The following is a 17,185-nucleotide window of genomic DNA, read 5'->3' on the forward strand; positions in this document are numbered from 1 at the left end:
GAAGCAAGTGATGTATTAAGACCCCAGTAGTCTTTGGGAGGCTGAGGTGGGTGGATCATGAGGTCAAGAGATCAAGACCATCCTGGCCAACATGGTGAAACCCTATCTCTACTAAAAATACAAAAAATTAGCTGGGTGTGGTGGCATGCGCCTGTAGTCCCAGCTACTCGGGAAGCTGAGGCAGGAGAATTGCTTGAACCCAGGAGGTGGAGGTTGCAGTGAGCCAAGATTGCACCACTGCACTCCAGCCTGGCGCCTGGTAACAGAGCGAGACTCTGACTCAAAAAGAAAAAAAAAAAAAGACCCCAGAAGTCTAGCTCCAAAGTCCATGCATTTAAACACTAGGTCAGCCTGCCTCTCTCTCTCTTTCACAAGCATTTGCTCACCTGAGCATCCTAACACCAGGTTATTATGCACCCAGCAGAAACTGAGGCCCAGAGAGGCTTAAAGATCACCCAGTGTCCCACAGGAGCCTCAGCGCACTACAACACACTTTTGAAATGCCATTGACAGCCGACTGCTGAGAAAAGGCACAGAATAAAGTGGAAGTGCCATTGGGGGACAGTGGCTCTGGAGAGAATAAAAACCAACAGTAAATTGACAGGAAGGGGTGTTTGTGGGGGGACACAATGAAGCAAGAAGTGACAACCCTGGGCTATCACCTGAAGGGATGGTCAAGGCGAGGAAGAAGCCTGCAGAGGCCACAGCGCGCACAGTGAGGACCCGGAGGATGGGAAGGTAGGCACGGAACAGTTTAGGAAGGACAGAAAAAAAATGTTGTTTGCCATCGCATACATTTTTAGCACCAATACAACGTTACAGAAAAACATACATTTTGAAGCCAGGAAGTTGACTCTTGGATTGGGACGGTTTAACCGAAGCAGCATTCACAAGAGAATCTGGTATGGCGAGTGCCACATAATAGGCACTCAATAAATGTTTGTTCCAAATAAAAGAGACAAAAAGAGAAAAATCTGAGAATTGCTTTCATAAAGAGAAAGGCACCTAAGGGAGTAGATGCTCAATAAATATTATTTTTTTATCTGTGTGTGGTGAGAAGCCTGGGGAGCTGTAAAAGATTATCTGATCCATTTCCAAAGAGCCCTGAGCCTCTGATTGCAATTCTCACAAATTCCCAGGGAAGGCTGTGTAATTCCTCTCTGGGGACTTACAAACACACTTTCAGAGGAGCCACTTGGAGGGAGTGGTTTAGACCATTTCCAAATGGATGAATTGAGGCAGAGAGGCTAGACCGAATGACCCTGTGGTCCTCTTCATTTCTGATGTCCATGTAATCCCCTGAGAAGCTGAAGTTTCCACTCTGCTCCCCCATGGCACAGAGATGAACCAAATGGGGGACCCACAGACATTATTGTCCCACCAACCTGAGGACGGCTGAGTGATTTGGAAGCCTTCCAGTAGGGTCTGGTTAAATCACAGGCCATTTATTTTGTGAAGAAATAAACCACAGAGAGCCCCTTTCAAACATGCACGCAGAAATCAGGACAAAATGCCGAGGAGATTATCTGCTCAGAATTTGCTTTAAAAGAGCCTGGGCAGCACTCATTTATTTTTGAGAAAATATATGATTAACCAGAGTTAACTATGAATTCAGATATTGTGCATTAGACCAGCTCCTCAAAGTTTGAGCGCATTTAATATTATATATCGCTGCCATTTGGACTAAATTGTTTTTTTAATGTACACAATATTACAAATTTAATTTGAGCTGTTTGAATCAGTCTGTAAAAAAGATTTGATTATACCTGAGTGTTCTGGCCCCAGCGTTTCCGTATCTCAGTAATCTTGACGGTAATTGGCTGATTGGGCGTCTCACACTCCATCTCTGCCTCAGTTTCCATGGTAATGTTACAGGAGCTATTATAGATGAGAACTTCATCTCTTTCCACTTTAGGGCTGAAACGAGAGGGGAGGTTAAATGGGGTGTCATCAATCTTAATGAAATGCAATTATTTTTACTCTTATTAATCATTGCAAGCCATTAGCTTGTGGCAACTACAGGCCACCATTTGTCAAATTTTGCAAATTTCCGTAATTTTGTTTCCATTCTTTTATTGTTTGTTTTTCCTTTTATCTGCACACCCTGCAATGAAAATGCAAGTGGTAAATATCTTTCAGTGAGGCCTTTCTCTTTTCCGAATCTATTAAAAACATTAGCAAAAGCAACTCATAGCCCAGCTTAACAAGCAATGCATGGACAATACTTCCAGTTCCAAAAAGGGAAACAAATGTTGGGGAGAGCTTTTGTTGTTGTTCTTTTTTTCTTTTCCCCTTCCCTCTTCCTGCTCTTACTCATACTTAGTGTTGGGGGAGTAATTGCCTGAATCCCCCTAGGGCAGATGGAGAAATTGGAAAACCCACGCAACTGGCTAACTGGTCCCTAATTCCAACTGTGAAAAAATGAGCTCATTTAGGCTTTCAATTCCCTCTCCCCAGCTGATGGCAATGAGGCTCTGTTGCTAGCAGTGGAACATTAACTTAGTAAATTAATTAAACTTACTTAACAGCCCAGACTAAGGAGATTCGATATATGTGCCAGTTATACTACCAGCCACTTGCTTTAAAAGTCCTCTTGCTTTAAGGGGAGAAGCCAGACTGGATTTAAAATAAAAAACAGCAGTGTAGCATTACAGAAAGTCTAAAAAATATGCCATCTAGAGAAGGTGAGGGCAGGGATAAGGAAGGGTGTCGTCCCCAACAGGTGTGATATTTATTCAAGAATAATCCTGGCTTGAGACATTTTTTGCAACTAACTCAAAAATTATCAGTAATAATGCATGATGTTTTATATTTGTCAACAATTCCATATGTATGATCTCATTTCAGCCTATAAATTAGGAAGAGGTGTAAAAAATGTAACCCAAAGAGACCAAGAGAGTCTCAGAAAGTCAAACACAGAACTACTGTAGCTCTGAGGTCGAAACCAGATGGTCCTGTTTCCTAGAGCAGTGCTCTCAAGGTTTGAAATGCTGATTGAACATCAGCCAGGAAGATGGCAGATCCCATTAGAAGACTAGGAAGGGTGAAGACAAGGGCAAAAACTGTGAACCATGTCAAAGCCTAGCATCGTTTTTCAAATCCATTTTAAAATGTTTTTTCCCCACAATTTGCTAGAAATAATGAGCAGGATAACTAGTACATCTCACCATTTAGTATTCTCTTCTTCATGCTAAAATATTCTCTACTCTGCATCTACCTAAGACATGACTTCTAAACCCAGAGTCCTCTAGACCTACTAATATAGACTGTCAATATGTTAACATCAGGCCACCTAGATTTGAAGGCAGATTGTTTGGGCTGACCACTGAGGTTCTGGTCCACCTTTATCTGAGCCTCTTTCTCGCAGCACCTAATACCGTGTTCATTTTGAAGGCCACTGGGTTCATACTTAGATAGCGGTCAACTCAAAGTCTCCGAGATGCAGTTTTCTGAGGATTTCACCATGCTGTGTTTGTTCAGATGATTTTCTGAGAAGCACTGGCATGTAAGTCTTAGGCTCAGAAGCAGATTAGCTGGATCTGAATCCCAGGGCAGATGGTTACCGTCTATGTGACACTGAAGACGTTACTTCGCTAAGCTTTGGTTTCCACATTTATAAAATTGAGTTGCCAATAATTGAGTACCTATTTTGTGGAGGTGTTGAAGAAATTGAGCGAGATGAAGCATATAAATCACTTAGCATGGAATCTGGAACACAATAAGAATCCAATAAAGGCAGCTCACGTTATAGCTGTTGGAGGTAGTAGCGTGTATCATTATTATTAAAAATGTAAATGTGACAATTTACATTTATCATTGTTACATTTCTTCCACTGGTTTAGACCCATTGCTCGAATATGTTTTGAATCTGTAGCCAGTGATCTAGCTATAAATCCATTAGCTGATCCATCATCCACGGGGTAGACAAAGCCACAGGATGAATCTAGCCTTTGCTCCTGGAACGTCGGTCATATTCCAGGATTCAGAAAGGAAAAACAAAGTAATTTAACTTTTAAATTAAAATTTAATGTAATATTTAGATCAATATGGAAATGTGATGGAATCAAATGCAAAATTCACGTGGACTTTTAAAACACTTCACTTCAGAGCAACTTGAGGCTTGCGTCAAGCCACTTTGAGCTTTGCACCTAAAACCTTTTTTTGCTGCTGGGGGTGGAGAAGTTGTTGGAAACGTTTGTGAAGCTCTCCCTCTATATTTATAGCAAAAGTCACTTTTAAAGCTATCAGAAAGGAAATTAAGTTGGTTTCCCACACCATCACACTCTGCATGAATCGGTTTCCAGATTGCTACTTTCAATTCTGAAGGCTCACAAACCATCTGATGAATGGTTCATTCTAGAATTTTGTCAGGAATAACATCAAGAATAGTTGTCTAAATTTCCAGAATTCCTCCTTTTTTGTTAGGTTCATAGAATATCTGCTCATCACTTCTATTATGTGACCCCTTCTCATGGTTCATTGTCAGCAGTAGGTCTTCAACCATAAGAGCAAGTTTTTTGTACCCAGTTTATGAATGATCTGAGACTACAGACTTGAACTCAAGGGAAGTAGTGACCAACTTCCTTTACAGCCTTTCTTGGCCTCAGGCTTCCACTCTCCTCATAAACCTTCTTATGCCCTTTCCTGACTCTTCACTGGCAAAGGTACAAGTAAAATGGGCTGAATCACTCTGCCCTCTGTTTGCCTGTTAGAAACACACTGTCTTTGCTAAGCATGTTATTCTTGCTCTGAAGAGAATTAATCCTTTTTCTGTTAGCTTGGACATTTTGTTTACCAGCTTCAGCTCACACTTCTTTCCATATTTGTAACTACCTTGCTAGAAATTTTTTTCATTAAAAAGCCATCACCAAAATAAGCTGAGACACTAGGATATCCAAAATAGATTAACATTTACAAAATTTCAAAGCTTCTAAATAGCTAGCTACCCTTCCATGGTTTCTTCCACAATAATCCTATGAGTTAAGAAGCACAGTTGGCCATATTTAAATATAAATGTAAGCATATATATCTGCAATATAAGGTTCTATATATATGCAATATAAGCATAAAGAGATTGATATGTATATAGATATAGATATAGATGCATAGACACTGCACACAAATATTTTGGGGGATGTGGTTTAAAAAAATTGGGTAAAATGGTGGCAAAGATTGTTCTAGAATCTAAGACTCCTGACTCCCAAACTATTGTTCTTTAGTTGATCTGATCAGATCCTAAAGCAAGCAAGTAATCTTGGCTGTGCTCCTTAGGATAGGGAGGGAAAACACTTTGCAGCATTCTCTCCCCCTTACTTACCCTGAAATTGCTTCCTGTGGCTCTGAAACCTCATGGAACCCAAACAGCTCAGCCAGAGCTCTCACCAGGACTCTCACGCTGAGGCGGCCAGCACGGCATTGCACTAAGCACACCGCGTCAGAAGCCTTGCGTTCCAGTCCCGACATTGCCATGGCTTGAGTGTGTGACTTTGGAAAGTTACTTAATCTTCACTTAGAAGAGAATCCAAAGTCGACTTTGGCCTTCGATGCCTCACATATCTCTCCTCACGTGCTCATTAGGGGCCACTTTTCCTCCTCCTCACTCGACTCCCACCCTCCTGGCCTCTGAACACTCATCAAACTCGACAGTTCTTTTGCATTTGCTGCTGCCACCGCCTGACCCTCCATAATGACACCTGCTTCTCTTCTTAACATAAAAGACTTCTTCAGAGAAGCCTCCACTGAGTACACTCTCTAAAGTAGCCCCCTTTTATTTTCCCATCACTTTAGAGCACTTAACACAATACATGATCATCTTGTTTATTATCTTTCTTCTCCACCCGCAAGGGCAGGGACTTTCATGACATCCACCACTGAGCCAACAGCACCTGTCACAACACCTAGAACAGAGTAGGGATGTGATCAATACTGGATAGATGGATGGATCATGGATGGATGGATGGATGGATGGATGGATGGATGGATGGACAGATGGACGGATGGACGGATGGATAGATAGATGGATGAACATACAGGGTATAATTTTTGCCACAGATACACTTCTCCCTTTGACAAATGACATCCAACCCCATAGTCATTGTGGATGGCAGGGAGACACAGCATTGCGTTCCCTGGAAAAACACATACAAACTCAATGAAGAAAAAAATAGGATCAGTACTCCAGCCACGTAGAGACAGGCACCATTAACATTCTTGGACATATCTTTCCAGTCTTTTCTCTAGTAACCTATGTGTGTACAAACATAGGTTTTGTACAACAGTAGGATCAAACTGATATGCTATTTTGAGACCTGTGATTATCACTTCTCTGTATGTTATAAACATTTTCCTGTCTGGTTAAATATTCTGCATCCTGATTTTCAAAGGTGACTTAGTATCATATCATTTGGATACATTCTTTATTACTAAAGCTTGTTTCATTTCAAATATTTTTTGATATCTGAAACTTTAAAGATTATTTGTAAATATTACACATTTCTATCTGCTTTCTTAAAATAAAATCCTAGAAGAGAAATTGCTGGGTTACAGAGTATAAAAAATTTAAGGTTATTCATGAATTGGCAAATTGTCCTCTGAAGATTGCACTACCTTACCTTCCCACTGGCAGCAAAGACCACTGCCAGTTCCCCTGACTCTCATCCTCACTAAGCTTTGTTTGTTTAAATCATAGGGTACTTATTGTAATTCTTACTCTGGAAAACATACCCATTTTTCCCTACTTCAATAGCCAGAACATTCACCAGCACTACTGAAATGATATTCATAGGTAAAAGTATAATCGTTCATGGGGTTTGAGGCTCAGTTACCTCAGCCGCCCCATAGAATGAAGAGGAAGAACATGGAAGAACTCCAAAGGAAGAGTTTTGGGGATTGAGATGAAGTCTCTGAATTCAATGGAGGCAGGAACTACTGACATGTACTTCCTGGTGTCCAGCATCAGTAAGTTCTGAAATCCAGTCTCACCTGAGTACAATACCCAGTATTCCATTTCCTGTGTGACCTAAACAGAGTTCTTCTTGCCCTTTTAGAAAGCAACCAGCCAAGGAGGTTCCTCTTCTACTGCAGCTAAACCTAAGCTTCTGGTGCTATATTCACACTAAAACACAAACCTTCTCAGGATATCACAAAGTCAGACTGCCATAAAAAGATCTGGTTATCTCTTTCATAGTGGGGAAGTGGTCTTGTTTAGTTTCATATTTTAATAAGAAAAGAGGCCAGGTGCAGTGGCTGATGTCTATAATCCCAGCACTTTGGGAGGCCAAGGTGGGTAGATTGCTTGAGCTCAGGAGTTTGAGACCCGCTTGGCCAACATGGCAAAACCCTGTCTCTACTAAAAATATAAAAATTAACCAGGCATGGTGGCACACACCTGCAATCTCAGCTACTTGGGAGGCTGAGGCATGAGAGTAGCTTGAACCTGGGAGGCAGAAGTTGCAATGAACCGAGATCGTGCCATTGCACTCTAGCCTTGGCAACAGAACAAGGCTCTGTCTCAAAAAAAAAAAAAAAAAGAAGAAGAAGAAGAAGAAAAGATAAAAGAGGGCTTCATTAGATAATCAAAGGTAGCCACTCTATCTAGGTAAGAAATAAAGAAGTTTACAGGACAATGTTCAGCCGTGAGACATCACCCTGCACAGGAAAAGAACTCCTTGTTGAGATGAAAGCAATCCAGAATTACAAACATGGTCACACTTCTTTTTTATTTGTTTAGAAAAGGGGGGTTAACTTGGAAAGTTGGGTATTTATTTGTCAGGCTCTTTTTTTAAGTTAAAAAAAAATCCTTATAAGCTTATGGCTTCTAAATCCTAGATCTACAGTAATTCTGCCTATGCAACCCCCCTTCTTTTGAATAAACATTGTACAATCTGCTGGATTTCTCTATGACATTTTTTCATACTTGTGAATCTGTTTGGAAAGAAAAGAAAAAGGAAAGGGGGGGGAAAGCCTTCTGTTTTTCATAACGTCTAATCTTTTTCCCCATTGGCATTCACCAGATGTTGCTTTGGATCGGAAGATAAATATTAAAATCTAAGCAAGAACAAAGCGAGCTGTTTACTGGGCAGATTTTTCAGATGTTCTCTTCAACAGTTGAAAAAGACAGGAGATGCTTTGATATGCAGGCTGGCTGGAATCCACAATGCAACGGGCCCTCCAAGAGAGTTGTAGTCCCCCCATCCACCCAGCCTCCACTCTCTGATGACTCCATTGGTCCATTGGCCAAGCATTTGTGGGGAAGTTCAAGGAGGGAAAAGGTAGGGTTACCTGATAAAGAGGCCCGAGAACGATGGAAACATTGACTCTGCCCAATGATCTGGCACAAAGAGGCATTGGGAACTTTCCTCGCAAATGTAGAGGTAAGGCCACGATTTGAGCAGTTGCTCTGTCCCCACGGCAACTGTAAAATCACACTGCACATAGGTGTGTCTGGCGGCCTCACAGCTGTCCTCCTCATGCTTCACGTCACACAGGAAAGTCAAGGACACTGCAGGAAACAGTCACCGTTAGGAAAGAACCACGGAAGAACTGAAGGCCTCCAGTCAGTTTCACAAATGAAGTTCCTGTGTCCTCCCTTGACCAATAGGAAAATGAAAGTATCAGTTTACTTTTTTAAAAATATATTACATGTAATGTACACAGAAAAATACAAGTATCATTTTGTAAAATATAAATCTTCATAAAAAATCTCATGTGAATATCCCAGCCAATGTAAGATCTAAAATACCTTTAATACCCTTAAATCTGCGTGTTCCTCCCCGTCTGTCCTTTTCCTCCTCATTCTCAGAAATAACCACTTGGCATTTTTTAAATAGTTTTATCACACATGTTTGTATTCCTAAACAAAAGATTGAGTTTCACCTGTTTTTTGAACTTTATAAAATATGATACATGATAAAGTATTCTTGGACCTGCTTTTTTCATTCCATAGTATATTTCCAAGATTTATCCATATTACTACATATAACTATGGTTAATACATTTTCACTGTTGTTCAATATTGTATTGCATGAAAGTACCAAGTTATATTTATCTATTATCAATGAACTTTTTGATATTTCCCAGTTTTTGCTACTAAAAGCATGTACAAAATTTTGTCTAGGGTGCATGCCTATAAGGAAAATTTCTTATTCAAAGAGTAGGTACACATTCAACTTTACAAGATAGTGCCATACTGTTTTCCAAAGTAGTTGTGCCATTTTAGATTCCTACCAGCCATATTTATAAGTTCCCAGTGTTCCATATAAACACTTGAAATTATCAGACTCTTAATTTTTGCCAATCAGGTGTATAAAATGGCATTTTATTGTGGTCTTAATTTGCATTTCAATCATTACTTTTAGGTTGACCAATTTTTTTTTTCTTGAGACAGTTTCACTTTATTGCCCTGGCTGGAGTGCAGCGGCACAATCTTGCCTCACTGAAACTTCTGCCTTCCTGATTTAAGCAATTCTCCTGACTCAGCCTCATGAGTAACTGGGACTACAGTTGCACACCACCAACTCCTGGCTGATTTTTTGTGTTTTAGTAGACACAGGGTTTTATCATGTTGCCCAGGCTGATCTTGAATTCCCAAGCTCAGGCAATCAGCCTGCCTCAGCCTCCCAAAGTGCTAGGATTACAGGAGTGAGCCACGATGCCTGGCCAAGTTGACCAATTTTTTAACTTATGTTTTCTCTTCTATGAAATTCCCGTTTCTGTGATTTGCCCATTTTTCTACTGGGCTATTTGTCTTATTGACTTGGATAAGTTTAGAGATTTCTTGATTTTCTATAATTATAACAATTAACATGTTATAGAGATAAAAAGAAAGTATTGGAAGCACACTGACTCTCAGGCTGTTTTTTTCTGGGTCATGAGACATACGAAAAGCATCATGAGGCAGACTGGGAATGATCTTTAACTAGAAGATGAACAAAGAGCTACATGAGATGGTTTAGGAGCAGCTCTGTCTGAAAACCTTAATAAAGAGGGAAAAAGAAAAAAATCTCTCTAGCATTCTTGCTCTGCAGCAAGCCTACCCATGTTGGTATGCAACAAAGGTTATCAAGGGCCATGAGCTTAGACCTGTGCTTCCCTACCTCATTACCGTATGGGCTTAGACCTGTGATTCTTTACCATGCTGCAGCAAGGGCTGAGTGAGATAAGTATGGGGAAGAGGGTTTGTAGTTATGCAATCATGCCCAAATAGTATTATTGTTGCTGTTATAGTCTAAAGCACCTGGCACCTAGGAGGTTGGCTATGAATGTGTTTTGAATGAATCAGAGCAATAAAAATGACTGACAGTAGGACTCTTGTATGAACAGACAAAATGTAAGAACTTTCCAGTTAGTAAGCCCTAAGGCAAATAAAAACAAGCTCCACACCTATAAAATAATGAATTCGTTAAAGGTGATTAAGTAGATGCAAATTGACAGGCTGGATTATGAAAATCACCCAGGGCTGGGGATCAAAATCCATGGGTTTTACTCAAAGTTCTGCCACTAAATAGCTGTATGACCTTAATCACTTTAGCTTTCCATGCCTTATGGAAAAGCTAAAGTTTCCATGAAAATGTCATGTGGTATAATTCAAGGTATAAATGCAAGAAAGCCAAAGATCAAAGATTTTGCTCATTGTAAACAAACACAAAGTATTAGTTTCACCTAACAGGATGTTTTGGCAACTCATTATAAGAAAAAGTAAATTTCTCCTATTGTTAGAAGTACAGTTTGTGGGGATGGTAACAATGGGTGACCTCCAAAATAGCAAAAGCGCATTTGTAGAGTCCCCTGCTTTAAATCCCCCTGCCCCACTCACGTAACGGAAACCTATTAGTCCTGTGGCACAGGCACAAACAAAACAATAATTAGGAAAGTTTGAGTTCTGGGTCATTATCTGTAACCTGGAATGTGAAACATCACTCTATTGTGCAAAGTCAAACTGAAGAAAAAACTCAAAGCACGGGTCAGAATTCAAAGTGACCTTGCTAAATAAGAGAAGTTAACAGATATAAACAAAAGAACAAATGAAAAGAGTAAGGTAGTAAACTACAAAAGAAAAAAGAAATCATATAAATTTGAGGAAAGTCCAGCTGTGCACAGCCATGGCAGAAACGCGCGCACACACACACGCACACACACACACCCCTTGAGATAACAGTAGGTAACAACAGGCTTATTAACCAGCAAGACCGCAGTATAATTTTACAAACAAATGTGGGATCAGACAATACACAGGCATCTTATGATGCTACCCAATTTGGCCAGAACTTGCTTATATAGAAGAGCTTCCTTGTTTGGGGCTTCAAATTAGGAAAGAATGTAGGATTTCAGAGAGGGCTGAGAAGTGGGACACTAAAATGTTTACTCGGAAAGTCTCTGATTCAGCAGGTCCGAAGAATTCACATGTCTAACAAGCTCCCAGGTGAGGGCCCTGCAGCTACTGTGCCGGGAAGCACACTTCCAGAACCTCTGCCTTAAAGGAACTGAGATTACTCAGCTTTCCAAAGAACCACCCGCTGATTAAGGTTGAAAAAAGTAGAGTAGGGAAGCATCCATTAGGCAGAGGATGGATTTCTCGGAGAAGAGCAACTGTGAAACACTTGTAAGGGTTGCTGCTGGGAAATTCTCCTCTGAAAAATCCTTAAAAATACGACTGATTCTTAGCTAACTTGGTTGTATTCAATCCTGTCTGAAAATGAAGAAATTCATAGTCGTTTCTAACGATGTCCAAGACATATCCCCTTTGGCAATTTGATGTCCATTATATATCTACTTCCTAGGGGAAAAAAAATACACCATCATATACTAAAAAGGCTTCATCCAGTTTCAGCGGGTTCAACAGAATCCCCAAATCTCCATCTTGGATCTTAAGTAAGAAACCTGTGGAGCTGGCTCTCACAAGTTCCTCTCAATCTTTAGACATTGTGATTAAAAGTCTTTTAAAACACTTTTTAATGAAAGGAAAATTAGCCAAATTATGCATTTCTCTATAGTAAATGTGTGCCTTGCACAATCAATGAGTGTTTGGTGACACCTAGTGGTCATATAAATAGTTACAGCTTCCAACTCATTTTCCTCTTTAAAAAATCAAGCAATGTTATTTTCTAAAAATTAATCACATCTTTCTAAATACCATATTTTTTTATTATTCTTCCCTTAGAAGTTATAAAACTTAAAATATCGCAATTTACCTGACCCTAAAACCTCATTGGTTTTTATCTTATGCTAGTTGAAATTAAGTGTTTTGAAATAATAACACAGGGCTTTTTAAAGTGTATTAATTTGAGCAGTGTATATGTGAAAGCTTTTTTTAAAAAATGTGGCAGTATTAGTTAAAAATTAGAACCTAGAAATGTGCAGTCTTAGCTTTCTGTTTCCACTGTTTCCCAATCTTTCATTTATTCCTCATCAAACATTCATTTTGCATATACCCTGTACAACACTGTTCCAAGCAGAGGAGGTAGAGCCGTGAATCAAACAAATCAAACAAATCAAGACAATGTCTTGAACTTCAATCTTCTATTGTATCTTAAATTTCCCACTGTGGAATCTCTCTCTCCTCCATAGTGTTGTGCTTATATACATGATGATAATAGGAAATTCACTTTCTAGTACTTTAAACAAAAATTTTATCTCCTTTCCTTCTTCCTCCTCTTAGCCTTTCTGCTTCCTCCCTCTCCCCCTCCTCTTTGTATAAGACAACACAGTACAAACTTCCATCACAATAGCATTATCCATCATAAAATTCTTGTCCAAGCTCAGATGATGTGGCGCTTTTATCACTTCGTAAATCTTTAGCCCACATTCAAGTTGCAGACAAATAAATTAGGAATAAAAACTTAAAACATGACATAGAAAGGAGGTGTGTAAATGTAAATGGTTAAGTGCACAGGTACAAGATCTATGGCTATGCAAATAAGATAATCACCTGGCTGGCTACATGTGAGCTATCTCAAATGCAGTAAGGTCCTGTGATAATAATAGTAGTTTCTTCCCTTTGACTTTTTTTTTTGCCTGAAGCTCAGTGGGGTATTACCACGTATTGTAAAACCCCAAGCTTTGCAACTTCCTCTCTCATCCCTTTCCCCGCAAAGACATGGATTCTTATACCACAATTTATATAATGGCTACGCAGCTTAAAGTAGTAAGCAATTGTGGTGTTTTACTAAGAAGTAATTATGTTACTATTGCAGAACGAGAAGACAATATGAGTGCTGGCTTTTTGGCCTATAATAAGAAATTGAAAACTTTATACACAAAGGTAATTTTCAAGTGATATCCAGCTTGACAACCTCCATCCCTTTACTGGCACCTCTAAAAGCAGATGTCTTCAGCAACCTTACCTCAGAACAAAGCCAAGAGCTTGTTTCCTCCATGACTCCTATAGCTGTCATTGAAACTAATATTCTGAATTCAGAATGACTTCCTCCATCATCCTAAGACTGCAGCTAAGAACACAGGTGATAAGTTTTTCAATATTCATTCAACACTGACCTATTAATATGAATCAAAAGTTATTATGAATCATTGTAACAGGTGGCCCCAGATTCTGTCATTTTAGATGGGGAGAAATTACATTCCTAGGAACACATAGAGAAATTAGTAGTCAGTAGAGCATCAATCACAAAAGCAGAATTAACCAAAGAATATCATTTCCATACACATGCTTTAAAAGGTATGTGTGTAACATCTTTACTTACCATCCAGGGGCAGAACCAAGCAGCTGAAGGCAGACACTGTAGCATTAGCCAGGACTCGGCAGGGAGCACCACACACAGCAGCTGAGACATTCCCTGGAGAAAATCCTGCTCCAAACACATGCACCAGCCTTCCACCCAGGCAGCCTTTAAAGACAAATGTACAAGTTCATGATCATACAGGCAAATCTCCCTTCTTTTGGTAACTCAAAATTCAAACCTTTGCTTCCTCACTACCCATCCTTCTTTTCACGTCCTCAGAATCCACACAACTGGCTTCAGGTGCCTGCTGGCCTCAGTTTCCTCTCCACTTAGGCTCTGCCCTCGTTTCTGTCCAATCCCAATCGCATTCAACACCCTATTGTGTTAAAGAGGTGTTTTTTTAATGTAACAATTTTTATATAGAAAATTAATGCTTCTTTATGGTTTTTAAACTTTTGTTCAAAGAGCCATGAAATGAAAGTAAATATTCCCCCAACCACCTGTCTCCCTCCCCAGAGGTATCCAGGTATGGAGTTTCTTATAGCTTCTTCCAGAAGTTTTAAGCATCTATGTTTCTGATTCAAAGGATTATTGTATCCATATTATTCTGGAACTTGCTTTTCTGCTTAAAAGTATAGCACAGATATGTTTTCAAACCTCTCTGGATCCAGTTCATTTCAAGAGCTTCCTAGAATTCCATTACAGGGCCTTGCTACAATTCATTTAACAATTTTTCTATTGATAGAAATTTCGATGATTTTTCCCCTTCTGCTATGGTTAATAGTGATGCAATAACTGTACATGTTTTGGGAGATTTGTATGAGTGAAACTAGTCCACGTTTCTAGTTCATACCGAGACACAGTCTAGGTGGTACTTAGCCACCTGACTAACTCAAGAATAATGCTTTTTGTTTAAGACGCATTTCCTATTTCCCTGCTCTTCCATCATAAAAACACATGGAATCTTAGGGAGTAGAAAGGGGAATTTGGGGGTCATCCAGCCCAAACTCCTTTATCAAATAAGGAAGCTGAGTCTTAGAAAAGTCAAGTGTAAATTAGCTAAATTAGTGACAGGCTAGGACCAAATCCCAGTTCCCACAGTGTTCCACCAAACGGAGACCAAATTTGTTCTAGGAAATGACTTGGTTAGTACTCCATCAGTCTAAGATTCTGTTTCTATAATTTTTCCTATACTTTATAAATCACAACCAAATCTGAGCTATCTCAAGTGCAATAAGGCTTTAAGTCAACAGAAATTGAAACCTATTCTTCACTGGAAGAAAAGGCTAGGCAAATTTTGGTATATCTAATGGGAGAAAAAAAATTCAACCCATTTAATTGTTCTATGCATTTGGCTTATTATTGGTGAAATATGAGTTTCACCTGTGAAATATTATAAAATGATTAAAAATTAATCACATTTAATAAATTTTAAACAATGCAAATTGGCAGATAGGGTCTAAAAACTAGGTGAAGGCATTTATGTTCTTAAATGATCAAATTATGAGCTTTACAAATGGTGTTATTTAATTTAAAATACAAATCCAGTTAATGCATCAAATTAAAATACAATCAAACATTTAGAGAATATGCGCAATTTCATTGATTAAAAAAAAAAAAGCTTCATAAACAGAGTATAACCAAGACAAGCCTCAGGAAAGAATTGGGATTGTAAGAAGCCTGAGGGCTTCTCTTTCCTTCCATCAGGCAGATTCAGGTTAATTTTCTACTTCCCAGAAGTGAAAGGAGCTACCAATTGATTTACATAAGAAAGTGTACTACCTTGCTTGACTTACCAAAGTTCTCGGTCACAGCTGTGATAATAACTCTTGAGGTGAACACCTGGACAGATGAGGCCCACCCTCTGATGTAGTCATAGGCTCTGACACGGTACTCCCCGGCCGGAAGGGAAGGGACCACACATTGGAGAACGGTGTGGTTACCAGAGACACCCACGCAGGGTGACATCCCTACAAAAATGTCAATGTTTGCAGCTCCTGAGATCTGGGCCACTGCAAAAGTTAAGATGTTATCCCTCTGAGAAATAGAGAGCAGTTCTGGGGTAAAGGCATTGCTGTAACCAACGACTCCTACGTGATACAAAAGTCCATCCACCTCTATTTCCAGAGCAACAGAGCCATTCCCTGTGGGAACAATGCACTGGATGAGCTCAGCACTGATGTTCACCATCAGGCAGGTCTGCTGGTCAATGTGGACAGACGTGGTGTTCTGTCCTCTCAGGCCTGTGCCCTCTATGGTCAAGAGGCCTCCACCATGTATGCTGAAATTCTTAGGAAAATAATGAAACACTTGAGGCATAATGTAGAAGTGTCTGGAAACATTACCAGTACAAGCATATCCATTTCTTGCATAAAAAACTGACAGGTAGTGGAGTCCTGGGGCCAAGTCTCTCATCTGGCATGCCACGTGGCTTGCATTTAAAAAAGTTACATTGCAAGGAAGTTGATCATCCACAAACACCATCAGCTCATCAGCTGTGGTGCCTAACCTCTGACCCCTCATCAGCACAGTAGTCAGTGACCCACTGGTGTTTGTGGTCAAGGCGTCCATAACAGGACTTGCCTCTTCCTGCATGAAGAAAGTGCAATTGCCCTGACACTCACTGGTTAGCCCATTGACCAGGACTGTGACATTCAGGGTGAAGGAAGCTCCAGGCAAGGGGTCACCCGCCAGAGTAACCTGGCAGAGAATGGTACGGTCTCCCAAACGCAAAATCACACAAGTAAAAGGACCCGACAGGTCAACCCGAACTGACCTCCTTCTAGAGTTAAAAAGCAACCCCCTCACAGTAAGTATGGTCCCACCACATGCCGAGCCCTGCGATGGGACGATGGCCATTATCCGAGGCGTCACTGCAAATTGCTGGGGCACCGCAGACATATTAGCAAATCCCATCTGCTTGTGACGTACTTGGAGAGGATAGATGTCCGCCTCCAGACTGTGAAGAGGGATGGAGCATCCAGACAGGCTCGCGTTGCTCTGGAAGGACTGTGTATTGACATCGCAGTTCAGCCTCCCCAGGAGGATGACTGAGTTGGAGAGGTTACTTCCTCCCACACACAGGCGCACGCTGCTATTTGTGATTTCTGCTTGCAGGGCAGTGACGAGCGGTGTTGCCGCTGCTTCGTACATGAAGGTGAAACTGTTTCCCACCAAGCTTGGTGAAGGACCACTGGTGAAGGACCTGTTACCGACCCAGACCTCCACGGCAGCTGGGACTGTGGGAGTGCCTGCATGGGGCATCTGGGGGGCTGGCGGGGTTTCACACCAGATGCTCGCCTCCATTAAGTTCACAATATCACAGGACCGATTGCCTACAAGTACCCAAACCAAAGCTGGGTCCCTGCTGAAGCCTATTCCTGAGATGCTGAGGATGGTCCCTCCTAAGGTATGAATATAGAAAACAAAACATTACAGCTGATATTCTGAATTAAGACCTCAAAGCACCCATGAAAGTCCCAGGGTAATTAAGCGGAAGGTAGGGTATG

General features: G+C 40.5%; 1 protein-coding gene across 4 annotated transcripts in view; it reads right to left on the minus strand.

Annotated features, from left to right (window-relative positions):
* Window positions 1–17,185, minus strand: part of PKHD1 (PKHD1 ciliary IPT domain containing fibrocystin/polyductin) — a 496,842-nt gene that overhangs the window by 413,538 nt on the left and 66,119 nt on the right. For all 4 annotated transcript variants that reach the window (XM_032299663.1, XM_032299664.1, XM_032299662.1 and 1 more), the window contains 4 exons: window positions 15,473–17,080; window positions 13,698–13,841; window positions 8,281–8,500; window positions 1,767–1,917 (listed from right to left, as the gene is read on the minus strand). In XM_032299663.1, the coding sequence (XP_032155554.1) occupies window positions 1,767–1,917; window positions 8,281–8,500; window positions 13,698–13,841; window positions 15,473–17,080 (2,123 nt within the window). The remainder of the gene's footprint in view (window positions 1–1,766; window positions 1,918–8,280; window positions 8,501–13,697; window positions 13,842–15,472; window positions 17,081–17,185) is intronic.

The sequence above is a fragment of the Sapajus apella genome, unplaced genomic scaffold (genome assembly GCF_009761245.1).
Source record: "Sapajus apella isolate SASKATOON/1434 unplaced genomic scaffold, GSC_monkey_1.0 scaffold41, whole genome shotgun sequence".
Classification (NCBI taxonomy): domain Eukaryota; kingdom Metazoa; phylum Chordata; class Mammalia; order Primates; family Cebidae; genus Sapajus; species Sapajus apella.